We start from the raw sequence: 15374 nt of genomic DNA on the forward strand, positions 1-15374 counted from the left end.
CGAGCAAGACCTCTTCGCTGCACAGGATCTCCAACCAACGCTATACACCAGATACATCGACGACATTTTCTTCCTATGGACCCACGGCGAAGAATCACTGAAAAGACTACACGATAACATCAACAAGTTCCATCCCACCATCAAACTCACCATGGACTACTCCTCAGAATCGGTCTCATTCCTGGACACACGAATCTCCATCAAAGACGGACACCTCAGCACTTCACTCTACCGCAAGCCCACGGACAACCTCATGATGCTTCACTTCTCCAGCTTCCACCCTAACCACGTTAAAGAAGCCATCCCCTATGGACAAGCCCTGCGAATACACAGGATCTGCTCGGACGAGGAGGAACGCGATGGACACCTATAGACACTGAAAGACGCCCTTGTAAGAACGGGATATGACGCTCGACTCGTCGATCGACAGTTCCGACGGGCCACAGCGAAAAATCGCATAGACCTCCTCAGAAGACAAACACGGGACACAACCAACAGAGTACCCTTCGTCGTCCAGTACTTCCCCGGAGCGGAGAAACTACGCCATGTTCTTCGCAGCCTTCAACATGTCATCGATGACGACGAACACCTCGCTAAGGCCATCCCCACGCCTCCACTACTCGCTTTCAAACAGCCGCCTAACCTCAAACAGACCATCGTTCGCAGCAAATTACCCAGCTTTCAGGAGAACAGCGACCACAATACCACACAACCCTGCCACAGCAACCTCTGCAAGACATGCCAGATCATCAACACAGATACCATCATCACACGTGAGGACACCACCCACCAGGTACATGGTACATACTCATGTGACTCGGCCAACGTTGTCTACCTCATACGTTGCAGGAAAGGATGCCCCGGAGCATGGTACATCGGCGAGACCATGCAGACACTGCGACAACGGATGAACGGACACCGCGCAACAATCACCAGGCAGGAGTGTTCCCTCCCAGTCGGGGAACACTTCAGCAGTCAAGGACATTCAGCCTCTGATCTTCGGGTAAGCATTCTCCAAGGCGGCCTTCGAGACACACGACAACGCAAAATCGTCGAGCAGAAACTGATAGCCAAGTTCCGCACCCATGAGGATGGCCTCAACAGAGATCTTGGGTTCATGTCACGCTACATGTAACCCCACCTGACTCAGGGTCATCCAGACTCGAGTCGACATTGGCTTGTTCTCTCTACACAGATGCGTCCGGACCTGCTGTGATTTCCAGCCAAAAAAAATGTTTTTTGTCTTTTTTTGTTTTTCATACAGACCCCAGCATCTGCAATATTTGACCCCTTGTGACCCCACCTCATTGTTCTTTGATGTAATGTTTCCCTGACTGACCTGTTTGGACACCATTCACACCTTTGACTGCTGTGATTATCTCTCTGCCGAGGTGTGATAAATGGCAGTTGGAAAGGTTACCTGTAAACATCTGACATGATTCTCTGACTATATAAGCTGTGTCTTTATGCATTTCTCCACTTCACCTGAAGAAGGAGCAGCGCTCCGAAAGCTTGTGATTTCAAATAAAGCTGTTGGACTATAACCTGGTGTTGTGTGACTTCTTACATTTGTCCACCCCAGTCCAACTCCGGCATCTCCACACCATAGAATATAAGAGCAGGGAGGTTATGATGGAGCTGTACAAAACGCTAGTTAGGCCACAGCTGGAATACTGTGTGCAGTTCTGGTCGCCACACTATAGGAAGGATGTGATTGCATTGGCGAGGGTGCAGAGGAGATTTACCAGGATGTTACCTGGGTTGGAGCACTTCAGCTATGAAGAGAGACTGGACAGGCTGGGGTTGTTTTCCTTAGAGCAGAGAAGGCTGAGGGGGGGACCTGATTGAGGTGTACAAAATTATGAGGGGCATAGATAAGATAGATAGAAAGGAACTTTTCCCCTTAGTAGAGGGGTCAATAGCCAGGGGGCATAGATTCAAGGTAAGGGGCAAGAGATTTAGAGGGGATTTGAGGAAAAAAAATTTCACCCAGAGGGTGGTTGGAATCTGGAACTCACTGCCTGAAAGGGTGGTAGAGGCAGGAAACCTCACAACATTCAAGAAGCATTTAGATGAGCACTTGAAACGCTATAGCATACAAGGCTATGGACCAAGTGCTGGAAAATGGGATTAGAATAGACAGGGCTTGATGACCGGCACGGACACGATGGGCCGAAGGGTCTCTTTCTGTGCTGTATAACTCTATGACTCTATCTATGACATAACATTTATACCTGGTGTTCTACTTACCTGTGATGTCAACCAAATATTGCAGGCATCTGAAAAACCTAGGCTATCTGGAAGGTATGGAATCAAGGACACAAATCTAGCTATAAGATTCTAAAATAGAAAAAAAGTACCAATTATATATGTTAACTATATTGCAAATAATACAGAGATAAGAACATAAGAACATAAGAAATAGGAGCAGGAGTAGGCCAATCGGCCCCTCGCGCCTGCTCCGCCATTCAATAAGATCATGGCTGATCTGATCCTAACCGCCAATCTACTATCACAGAACCATCTCCTGAATCTAACAGAATTAGACACACGAAATAGGAGCAGGATCAGGCTACACGGCCCCTGGGCCCGCTCCGCTACCCACAGGGCCATGACCGATCCGAACTTAGACTCATGTCCAAATTCCTGCCCGCTCCCCGTAACCCTTAATTCCCTTTACTTCTAGGAAACTGTCTATTTCTGTTTTAAATTTATGTAATGATGTAGCTTCGACAGCTTTTTGGGGCAGCATATTCCATGGACCTACCACCCTCTGAGTGAAGTAGTTCCTCCTCATCTCAGTTTTGAAAGAGCAGCCCCTTATTCTAAGACTATGCCCCCTAGTTCTAGTTTCACCCATCATCGGGAACATCCTCCCCGCATCCACCCGATCCAACCCCTTCACAACCTTATATGTTTCAATAAGATCGCCTCTCATTCTTCTGAACTCCAATGAGTAGAGTCCCAATCTACTCAACCTCTCCTCATATGTCCATCCCCTCATCCCCGGGATTAACCGAGTGAACCTTCTTTGTACTGACTCGAGAGCAAGTATGTCCTTTCTTAAGTATGGACACCAAAACTGTACGCAGTATTCCAGGTGCGGTCTCACCAATACCTTGTACAACTGAAGCAATACCTCCCTATTTTTATATTCTATCCCCCTAGCAATGAAAGCCAACATTCCATTGGCCTTCTTAATCACTTGCTGCACCTGCATACTAACCTTTTGAGTTTCGTGCACCAGGACCCCCAGATCCCTTTGTACTTCAGTACTTTCCAGTTTCTTGCCATTAAGATAATAACTTGCTCTACGATTTTTCCTGCCAAAGTGCATAACCTCACACTTTCCAGTATTGTATTCCATCTGCCAAATCTCTGCCCACTTACTTAGCCTGTCTATGTCCCCTTGCAGGTTTTTTATGTCCTCCTCACTCACTACTTTCCCTCCCATCTTAGTATCATCTGCAAACTTTGATATGTTACACTCGGTCCCCTCCTCCAAATCGTTAATATAGATTGTAAAGAGTTGGGGACCCAGCACTGACCCCTGCGGAACACCACTTGTTACTGATTGCCATTCTGAGAATGAACCATTTAAGCCTTCTGTTAGATAGCCAATCCTCTATCCATGCCAGAATATTACCCCCAATCCCATGATTTTTTTTATCTTAAGCAATAATCTTTTGTGTGGCACCTTGTCAAAAGCCTTTTGGAAGTCTAAATACACTACGTCCACTGGTTCCCCTTTATTGTTTTTTTTAAGCACTAAAGTAACAGCTGATTTATTTTGATAGTTGCCAAATGATTTTAGAAATTCAAACTGAGGGAACATAATAGCTCAATAAGAACCCAGAGGCAAGTTTTGAGCAGGTGGTGGGGGGCAATAGTGGGCGCGAAGTCCGGCAGAAGTCTTGGTCCATTGGAATGTCTGATTTCAACATGGCTACCTAATTATAATGTTACTTTCGGGTTTAGTGTCTCCTTTGATATGTCTCTGGTGGTGCCCTAGAATGTGCTAAAGGCAAAAAAATTGAGGGAAATAGTGACTTTCACAGAAGCTGGTAATGCATGGCCAGCAGGTCCAGCAGGGACTAGCTCTTCTTCTAGGAGGCTACAGATATCTGTGACCATCTGCCATGTCAATCTGACCCTCTGGAAGCATTGCTCTTCACAGAGGTCAAGGAAGCTGAGCCTCTGTCAGTACACCCTGTTAGGTGGGCAGTGCTTCTTGCGAACTCGGCCCCCTATTGCTCCCCTCTTTGTTGTTCACCTTCCTGTTGTCCACCTGCAGCTCCCACCACAGCATGACCTTGCTGCTTTGGATGACAATTGTCTTCCTTGTCCACGGTCCAATCTAAAACAGCCATGGCGCCACCCATCTGTTAGATCCGTGATTCTGAGAGTATGATGTTTTTCAATAACCACACGGATGCTGTAACTTAACAATCAACAGGTATTTACTGGAGTAGGGTAGTCTCAAGACTGGGGGTACAGAGGCATGCGCAAGGCTTATATACAGGTGTGGTCATTGCCGGTACTACAGTATACAGGAGCTGTAAAAGTAGTTCTCTCTTAAAGGTACATACACTACAGATTAGATTAGTAGTACCCATAATATTCAAATAACAATTAACACTTTAACGTGTACATTAAACAACAATAGTCCATTTATAGATTCAGTCTTTGGGGCGGCTTCCTGATCCTTTCGGGATAGCGCCTTTCCTGAGGTTCTTGTTCTTAGTGCGGAGGCGATTCTGGCCCCTTTTCATCGGTTAGTTCATCGGGTTCCACTGCTACTGGTTCTGAGGTAGATGCTACCGGTATGTCGGGTTCATCCCCAGGTACTCGAGACATGGGGTTGACTCGTTCCTGTGACGCTAAGATCTGATCGACGTGGCGTCTCACAATGTTCTCCCCGACATCCACTGTGTACATTAATGGCCCCTGCCTTGTGCATATCGTTCCGGGTTGCCATTTCTCTGTAGTCACAGGCCAAGACTGGTTATCCTACATTGAAGCTCCTTGTCGGCTTCTCATTGATGTGCTGGAATTGTTTATCCTCAACATTTCCTCGCACATTTGGTCTGAGCAAGTCCAGACGAGATCTCAACCTTCGGTTAAAGAACATCATGGCCGGGGTCTGGTTGGTAACTGCATGTGTCGCGTTTCGGTAGGCTAATAAGAAATTGTAGTGGAATTTCATCATCGCACATGGCCTTTATCGCCTTTTTAAAGGTTTGTACGAACCTCTCAGCCAATCCATTTGTGGCTGGATGATACGGGGCGGATGTGTAATGCCTTACCCCATTCCTTCTCATAAATTTTCGAAACACTTCGGACACAAACTGTGGTCCATTATCAGAGCAAACCTGCTCTGGCAAGCCGTTTCTGGCAAATATGGTCCGTAGGACTGCAATCGTTTTCTCTGTAGTGGTTGAGGACATTTTTATCACCTCAGGCCACTTCGAATGAGCATCCACTGCTATTAAGAACATTGAGTCCATGAATGGACCAGCGAAATCAATATGCACCCGTTGCCATGGAGAGGAGGGCCACTCCCATGGGTGTAGAGGGGCATGTGGTTGTGCATTTTGGACCTTCTGGCATCCTGAGCAGCTCTTGGTTAGGTCTTCGATTTGTTGATTTATTCCCGGCCACCACACATAAGCCCTAGCAAGGCTTTTCATTTTCACTCCCCCCAGATGACCTTCATGTAGCTCATTTAGCACTCTCTCCCTTAACTTGGGTGGAATCACCACTCTGGATCCACACATCACTGTCCCCTGGCATACTGACAGCTGTTCTCTTCTGGATGAGAATGCTGGCAACAGTGAGTCGCCATGTGTTGGCCATCCCCTCACCGTCAAATCATATACCCGAGACAGCGTCGGATCATTGTGGGTCTCCTTCTCTATATCCGCGTTCGTTACTGGCAATCGTTCAATTATTGATGAATAAAATATCTCAATAGGGTCCACTGCTGGTGCTTCCTCAACAGTAGGCAGTGGCAGGCGCGATAGCCCATCAGCGTTTCCATGCTATTTCGTGCCTTTATATTCTATTTCATATTGATTCGCCCCTAGAAACAGGGACCATCTTTGTAACCGTTGTGCAGTCATCACTGGAACGTCCTTCTTAGGATTAAAGATGGAGACAAGTGGTTGGTGGTCAGTCAGCAAGGTGAACTTCTGCCCATGCAGATAGTGGTTGAATTTTTTTACTCCCCATACTAGGCTGAGGGCCTCCCTGTCAATCTGGGCGTTGTTGCGCTCGGCTGAGGTTAGTGACCGAGACGCAAAGGCTACTGGCCTCTCCAACCCGTCTGGGAATTTGTGCGACAGCACCGCTCCAATACCATAGGGTGATGCATCACATGCCAAACGAATTGGTAGTGCTGGGTTGAAATGGGCCAACACCTCTTTTGATGTGATCAATTCTTTACACTTCTGGGAAGCTCGTCTACGTTCGTCATTCCACTTCCATGGTACCCCTGTTTGCAGTAGGGTGTTCAGTGGGTGTAATACCGTGGACAAACTTGGCAAGAACTTATGGTAGTAGTTTACCAGCCCGAGGAACGACCTCAGTTGTGACACATTTTCCGGTGCTGGAGCCTTGACTACTGCCTCAATCTTTTCAGGGGACTTATGTAACTCCTCTTCATCGATGACGTGGCCACAATACGAGATCTGTTTCTGGAAAAACTCGCACTTGTGGCGATTAGCTCGTAGCCCATACTCCTTTAATCTGGTGAGCACCTTCTCCAAGTTGGCGAGGTGATCACTGTCATTTTCGCCCGTGACCAGGATGTCGTCCAAATAACACTGGTTCCCTGGAATCCCTTGCAGGACTTGATCCATTGCCCTTTGCCAAATAGCCGGAGCCGATGCTACCCCGAACACCAGCCGGTTGTATTGATAGAGACCTTTATGAGTGTTAATCGTAAGGTATTGTTTCGAGGCTTCTTCTACCTCCATTTGCAAGTACGCCTGGGCTAGATCAATTTTGGTGAAGCGTTTACCTCCAGATAGCGAGGCGAAAATATCCTCAATTCGTGGAAGCGGATATTGTACCGTGTGAAGGATTGGGTTCACTGTCACCTTAAAATCCCCATAGATGCGGACCTTCTTTGGTTCCCCAGGCGTATTACTCAACGACCTCTTCATTACAGGAATGATGGGTGTAGCCCACTCGCTCCAGTCTACTTTGGACAGTACTCCTGAACGTTCCAACCCTTCCAGCTCTGCTTCGACAGCTGGTCTGATCGCATAAGGCACTGGTCTGGCCGTAAGAAACTTTGGGCTTGCATTTTCCTCTATTTTAATCGTTGCTGTTACGCCTTTTAGTGTTCCGAGTCCCTCCTGGAACACATCTTTTGCGTCAGTTAGCATTTTTGACAGTCGTCCAGGTGTGATGTCGTCATCCTTTTTGGCCTCAACCTTCAGTGCCTGTATGGAATGCCAATCTAATTGTATCTTCTGGATCCATTCACGTCCTAGCAGTGGTGGTCCTCCATCTGGCAATACTTATATATCCATTTTAGGTATTTCCTGGCCTTTATATATCACTTTCACCTTTATTTTTCCTTTGGGGTAGACTTTTTGCCCCGTGTACGTCTTCAAGACAATCTCTGTAGCTTTCAAGTGTATATGTGAGAATAGCCGCTTGTAGTCCCTTTGGTTTATGACTGTTAGGGCTGATCCTGTGTCCAATTCCATTTTCACTTGGACTCCGTCTATCTTGAGTGTAACCCAGATAGTCTGGTGATCCTCCATTTTGGTTACCTTATGTAGTTTCAGACAACCCAGCTCCTTGCTTCCGGAGTCTGTCACTTTTCTGTTCATCTGAACTACTGTCCATCACCTTGTGTACCTTTTTGTACTTCTCCTGTGGAGATTTCTTACTGTTGGTTTTCTTCCCAGACCTGCAGACTCTTGCTATGTGTCCTGCTTTTCCACACTGTCTGCACACTTGGTCCTTGAACCAACAATCCTTCTGGTCAGGTGTTGTTATGCCGCAGCGATAGCACTTCCCTGTTCCATAGGACATTTCATTGGTGCCATATTCTTGCGGTCTCCGTTGTATCTCTGCAGCGCCCCTTGCGGCTGCTTCGTGTGATACTGCCATACTGAAAGCCTTGTCCCGCGTAAGATCCTTTTCTGATAGAAGCCGTTTCTGGGTTCCTTCACTTTGCAGCCCACACACAAACTTGTCCCTTAACGTATCTGCTAGTCCCGCTCCAAACTGGCAGTATTTCGATAGCTTGCGCAGTTCCGTTAGGTACTCAGCATTGCTTTCGTCTTTGTGTTGGTTCCTTTTATGGAACTTAAATCGTTCTGCTATCAGCAGTGGTGTGGGGTTTAAGTGGTCCTGCAGGATTTCTACTATGCTTTCGAAATTCTTGTTCACAGGCTTCTCTGGGGTTATTAGATTTCGCAGTAACCCATAAGTTTTTGCACCCATGGAATTTAACAAAACCAGTGCTTTCCTAGCATCTGGCACTTCATTCGCCCTGCAGTACACCTCAATACGTTCCACATATGTCGCCCAATCTTCGACTTCATTGTCGAGCGTAGAGATACTGCCACTCTTCTGCATCCCTGGGTGTGATTTAACTGTCAAAAATGGTGTCTCCTGCGCTTCCCCTTCTTCTCTGCTGGCACAAAATGGAATCTCCCGCGCTTTCCTTCCTTCCCGCGCTCGCCCTTCTTCTCCGTTGTGGCTTCTAAAAATGGCGTCTCCCGCGTTCTTCCTTCTTCTCCGCGGCTCAATGGCATCTCCCGGGCTCTCCCTTCTTCTCCCCGCGGACACTGTTCAGCCCTTGAGCCTTGGCTGTGCTCTGCGCGTTCTTTTTTTTTGTGCGCCTTTCCCGTTTCCGCCGCTCGGTCCTGAACCCGGCTGTTGCTTTACCCTCTCTCTCTCTGTTTTGTTTTTCCTCGATGCCGCTCGGTTTTCAACACCCAGCTGCGCCCTGTGCGCTTCACCCTCTGTCTTACCCCGTCAATGCTGCTCGGCTTTCTCTCCGCCGTCGGTCGGCTCCAACCGCCGCTGTCCGGGAAGGGTCTGCGCTGTACCTGTCGTCAGTCTATTGCTGATCGTCGTGGCTGGGGAACCAAGCCCGGCTCTCCACAGCCTCCCCTGCGATGTTCACTCTCTGCCGGACGACTGGGCGGTTGCTCATGGTCGACGCCCGTGTTTCTGGCCTCGACTTTCCTCCGCCGCCCTCCCGGAGCGAATCCTCGAAGGGAAATGCAGAGTTGCAGGTAGATTCGAATCGACACTCGTCGCCACCCATCTGTTAGATCCGTGATTCTGAGAGTATGATGTTTTTCAATAACCACACGGATGCTGTAACTTAACAATCAACAGGTATTTACTGGAGTTGGGTAGTCTCAAGACTGGGGGTACAGCGGCATGCACAAGGCTTATATACAGGTGTGGTCACTGCCGGTACTACAGTATACAGGAGCTGTAAAAGTAGTTCTCTCTTAACTGTACATACACTACACCATCCTGATATTCTCTGTGTGAAGACCTCCAAACTTTACCAATATGTCTGTCAACAAAAGAACTCTCAGCAAACCATTTACCAGAGGGATCTGAGAAAGCAGTTGTGAGCAATGAGCCTTTATTCATATTGGGACACCTGCCCTTTAACCATTTCCATGAAGTGGCGTTCAATCTCTCTTCCATTTTATTGACAAGTTTCTCAAGTCCAGGGAAACCCATGCTGGAGGCATAACATTTAAATCACAGTCAAAATTCAAGGGAAGTACCCTCATTAACATAAGAACATAAGAAATAGGAGCAGGAGTAGGCCATACGGCCCCTCGGGCCTGCTCCGCCATTCAATAGGATCATGGCTGATCTGAATCTAGACTCACGTCCACTTCCCTGCCCTCTCCCCGTAACCCCTAATTCCCTTACCTGCTAGGTAAATGTCTATCTCCATTTTAAATTTATTTAATGTTGCAGCTTCCACAGCTCTCTGGGGTAGCAAATTCCATAGATTTACTACCCTCTGAGTGAAGAAGTTTCTCCTCATCTCAGTTTTGAAAGGGCAGCCCCTTATTCTAAGATTATGCCCCCTAGTTCTAACCTATTATAATAATAGACCCGTCACTCAAGGTTGGGTTACTCGGCCGCACACAAACCCACTTCATGGTGGGTTTAACTATTAACTATAGTTAAACAGGAGTTTAATGGATAATGAATTGTCTCTCAGATCAATGGCATATTCATACCATATAGCCATCTTCCTCAAAAGTGACTCTAGCTGTGCCAGATAGCACACAGGACCAAGCAACCACTGCAGCACTACATGTGATGCCAGCAGTTACAGGGCTACCTACTAACCCAACGTAAGGAGATACTGGATTACATCTATCCCGAGAAGCAAACACTGACACTCTGCAGCCACCCACCACACTTACTCATGTGACCCAGGAATCACTCAGAAGGAGCAAATGGTTAGTTAGCAGAAGACACATGCCATAATTTTCACAAAGGGGAAGCACTAGAATAAGAAACACTGAGCAAAGATGAACCAGACTGATATAGAAATTAAAATTGGGCTAACTGTAATTTGAATGTGGTATGACACTTCATATAGTACGAGGCAACATAAGATAGTAGTAATGTAGTGACACCCATTGTACTTTATGTAAGGCTGAACAAAATAGTGGGGTATTGTATTTCTCCTATGTATTGGGCACATGTGGAGATGACTGCATGTTTTTTGATACAGGCACTTAAGAAAATGTACCATACTGAGAGCTCTGCAAGCGAGATTCTGTTCACATGTCCTCAGGCTCCAGGTCAGTTTCCTACTCTGCCATTTGTTGTGCCTGGGAATACTATATGGCAATGAATCTTCTGGTGCATGATGTGATTGTGCAGCATAAAGCTAACCTCACCCAATAAAACGAGGCCAGCTTTTTTCAATATATTTTGAGAGTATTGCTCATGAGATACCAGGAGCATGGGTGTGAGGGCCAATATTTCAGGTAGTGGCAGTTAGTCAAGACCTGCTGGTTGCCTGCAGAACACTGATAGGATTTTACATCATCAAGGGAGGTGCTAAGTACAGCGGGGAAGAGGTAAGTGCAGGGGCAGGGTCAGGTTGGCAAGGATGGTGGAGGGCAGGGGAATTTTTTTTAAATTGGGTTCTCCCCTTCAACACTGCTCAGGATTGTTGATCACATCATGTTTTGTTAGTTTCTTTATTAATCCTACAAATAGTTAAAATGTGACGTACAAAGGTTGCTTCTGGATTTTCAGGAAATGTATCAAGCAATTCTTGTGGTGGACAAAGTGGCCTGATATATCTTGTAACAATTCCAACTCTGCATTCACTGTCAATAATACTGACAATGATTCTTCTCTTTGGGTAAAGATTCTGAACTTCCTTTTGAAATATATATGCCAAATGCAAAATCCCTTCATCTTCTATGGTTTCCAACTAAAAAAGGTCAAAAGAAACAATAATATTAAAGACCACTTATTACATTATTCTATGTATCTATGTATAATAAGATAGAAAGGAGCAAATGTTCACTTCCTAATTAGATTACTAACCTGCCAGAGAGGTGGTTGCTTATCTTCCTAAAGCAAAAGAGTGCATGTTCAGAAAAATATAATAATCATTGCAGAATGCCACTGCCAAGATAGCACACAGAAAATACCCCAGTCAAACCACCAATTTCCATAAACCACAAAATGTATTAAAATGCTATTTAATGGTCTAAAATGGAATAATGGTTTATATTTTTCTAGATTCAATTGAAAATGTAATTCTAATGCAATAAAATGAGGACTTACATTATCTGAACAAGAAACCTGAGGGTCCAGCGTGATAAAGATTGTTAAAAGGGAGCTTTCTGCAAGTCCAAATTCATAAAATTGCTCACAAGAGCCTGTCTCTATTTTCTTCCACGTGTATCCTAATAACATTGCTGGGGTGTCTATTCTGAAAGTACCACTGACCTAGTCATATCACAAACAAAAAAAAGGCACCACTTTCAATGATACAAATTTTTAGGCAAGTGCTACTTTATAATGATTCAACTGTATTGGTATACTAATACCTTTGATTGGTTGAGGATTGTACTGAATGGGATAGCAATGGATCCCAGCCAATGCTTAACATGTGGTTTAATGTTGCAAGTCTCAAGACAGTCATTCTACGATCAAAAATATTAATTCAATTATTTGTTTATTTGTTGTATCAAAACCTAAGAATACTATGAAAAGTCTATTTAAAAGTCTAATCAGAACAGGTCAGAAATTCCAAAATACACAAAATTTGAATAACCCTTTTCAGTTGCGATGGTATAAAGTTACTTACAGGCAGAGTTTTTAATGGAATGGAATTGATGAAGTGGGTTGGTTAAAAAGGGATTGATGTGCATCCCCTTTCGTATGCAATAAGTTCTTCTGTTTAAAACCATCAAAATATTTACTTTTCAAAAGTTATTTTTTTCAATGGCAAATCAGCCACAGCTTTATTATGTGGAGTTCTGGGTGCAAAAAAAGGTGAAAAATAAGCCAATCAAATAAAAAAACTGATGATGGAAGAGAGGGTGGTGTGTAGCATGGGGTGAAAAAAATACAATGGAAGATGAGAAAAAGGACAGGCTAGGTAGATGGCCCCATAAGCAACCTCACTGTTGTCCCCCTAAGTCATAAGGCAAGCTCAAGGGACCACATGCATTTAATTGAACAGTATTTCATACATGGCAACCTAAAAATTGACCAACAGTTTTAAAAACATTGACATAGCCTCCAAAAACCTGACAATTAAAAAAGACAGATAAAGGTTGAGTTTCCACTTTGGGTGTAATCGGCAATCTGGGTGCAAATTGCACCCAAAATTGCGCAAGTTTTGAGAAGTTTTTTTTATTCTCAAGTATCCGCTCAAAGTAATTTGCATATTGCTAAACATAAAATCTGCCATGAACTGGTGTAATTGGGCAACGTTTTAGAACATAATTTTTTTTAAATATATTTTTGCTTTAAAAAATATTCCTTGATATATTTAAGAGTGGTAACTTGGTGCAGTTTGATTAATACATCTGAAAATGGGTTTGTCACAAAAAAGAAGCATTTTAATCAGACTGTCTAGTCCACCACCCATGAGCAACATGATTTTAAATAACTGAAAATGACTTTTAAAAACTATACAGAACCATTTGCTAGTTATATTGGTGTACAGTTGTTAGTTTCTTAGTAAATTAGAAAAAATATGATCGAAAGCTTTTAAAACATGCCTATTAGTGTCCTTGCACCTAAAAAAAAGCTTAATTTTAGAGCATCCGCAAAGGCCTGCAAACATGAGCAATTAGCAGCAACTTGCAATGGTGATTAATTCGATCTGGGGGCATAACCAGTTTTGTGGGCGGGGCCGGCTTCCAGCGCGATGTTTTTTAAAGTAGCACAAAAGATTGCGGAAACACGACCTGCGCTGAATGTAATTTGCGCTTAAAATTCCGGGGTCTTTTGCACTGGTTTCACTGATTTCAGGCAAATTGCACCAAAGAAAGCCAATGCAACTGAGCGGAAACGCCAGGCCAATATGTCTATGACCTGTTACATATCCAGTCTGGCCTACACGTGACTCCGGTCTCACACATATGTAGTTGACTCTAACTGCCCTCAGGGCAATTAGAAATGGTTAATAACTGCTAACTTGCCAGAGTTGCCCATTTCCCAAGAAGAAGAAGAACAACAACTTTCATTTATATAGCATCTTTAACATAGTAAAATGTTATTCCTATATTTAAAAAGGGAGATGGAACAAGTCCAAGGAACTAGATACCAGTTAGCTTAGCATTGGTGGTAGGAAGGATAGTGGAATCTTTATTCAAAGGTGTAATAGAAAAACATCTAGAAACTGAAAATATAATAAAGAATAGTCAGCAATAATTTCAAAAGTGTAGGTCATGCTTGGCCAACCTTATTGAATTCTTTGAAGAAGTAACAGAAAGAGTAGACAAGGGTAATGCAGTAGACATAATGGCCTCGATTTTCATTGGGCCGTGAGGCGGGCTTTTAGGCATGCAGGGGGTTAAAATCGCAAAACCTAGGGGTCGCGACCCCCCCACCTGGTTCCCACCTCCACGCTGTAGTGTATGTACCTTGAAGAAGGAACCACAATTCTGCACCCACTGAACGCCCTGCTACAAACTGGAGTAGCATGGAAATGGAGCGATGAATGTAAGCGGGCCTTTCAGAAGTGTAAAGGCCTGATCACTTCAAGAGAAGTATTGGCTCACTACAACCCATCACTACCGATAAGACTGGCGTGTGATGCGTCTTCCTACGGCATTGGAGCGGTACTGTCACATAAATCCCTTGATGGTTCAGAGAGGCCGATAGCTTTTGCGTCACGCTCGTTAACTGCAGCCGAGCGTAACTACGCCCAGATTGACAGAGAGGCCCTCAGCCTGGTGTGGGGGGTGAAGAAGTTCAATCACTACCTGCACGGACAGAAATTTACTCTACTAACTGATCATCAACCTCTTGTCTCCATTTTCAACCCTAAGAAGGGCGTCCCGATAATGACAGCACAACGGCTAGAGGTGGTCCCTTTTCCTAGGGGCACACCAATATGACATCGAGTACAAAGGAACTAAACAGCATGGGAATGCTGATGGATTATCGCGCCTACCGTTGCCGACGGTGGAAGAAGCACCTGCAGTGGATCCTGTGGAGATATTCCACTCGACCATAGTCGAATGTCTACCTGTGACGAATGCAAACATAGAAAAGGAAACACGAAATGACCCGACACTCTCCAGGGTCTATGATTTAACGGTGAAGGGATGGCCAGCACATGGCGAACCACTGTTGCCAGCATTCTCGCCGAGAAGAGAACAGCTGTCAGTGTGCCGAGGAACCTTGATGTGTGGATCCAGAGTAGTAATTCCACCCAAATTGAAGGATAAAGTGCTCAATGAGCTTCATGAGGGTCATCTGGGAGGGGTAAAAATGAAGAACTTAGCCAGAGCGTTTGTGTGGTGGCCGGGAATCGATAGAGAAATCGAAGAGATGACCAAGAGCTGTACAGGATGCCAGAAGGTCCAAAACGCCCCACCACAAGCCCCTCTACATCCATGGGAGTGGCCCTCATCTCCATGGCAAAGGGTACACATTGATTTTGCTGGTCCATTTATGGACTCGATGTTTTTAATTGCGGTGGATGCACATTCAAAGTGGCCAGAGGTAATAAAAATGTACTCAACCACCACAGAAAAGACTATCACAGTCTTACGAACCATATTCGCCAGAAATGGGCTGCCTGAACAGATTTGCTCCGACAATGGACCACAGTTTGTGTCTGAAGAGTTCCGGAGGTTCTTAAAGAACAATGGTGT

At 45.1% G+C, this 15374-nt stretch overlaps 1 protein-coding gene across 1 annotated transcript in view; it reads right to left on the reverse strand.

Moving 5' to 3' along the window:
• The window catches only part of LOC147113546 (coiled-coil and C2 domain-containing protein 2A-like), a 403075-nt gene that overhangs the window by 65441 nt on the left and 322260 nt on the right, over positions 1-15374 (reverse strand). The window contains exons 22-26 of the mRNA XM_085996133.1: positions 12087-12182; positions 11821-11985; positions 11578-11604; positions 11258-11461; positions 2251-2340 (exon numbers count right to left, since the gene is read on the reverse strand). Coding sequence (XP_085852259.1) covers positions 2251-2340; positions 11258-11461; positions 11578-11604; positions 11821-11985; positions 12087-12182 — 582 coding nt within the window. The remainder of the gene's footprint in view (positions 1-2250; positions 2341-11257; positions 11462-11577; positions 11605-11820; positions 11986-12086; positions 12183-15374) is intronic.

The sequence above is a fragment of the Somniosus microcephalus genome, chromosome 8 (assembly GCF_052327205.1).
Source record: "Somniosus microcephalus isolate GS21.2 chromosome 8, FLI_Smic_1.0, whole genome shotgun sequence".
Taxonomy (NCBI): Eukaryota; Metazoa; Chordata; class Chondrichthyes; order Squaliformes; family Somniosidae; genus Somniosus; species Somniosus microcephalus.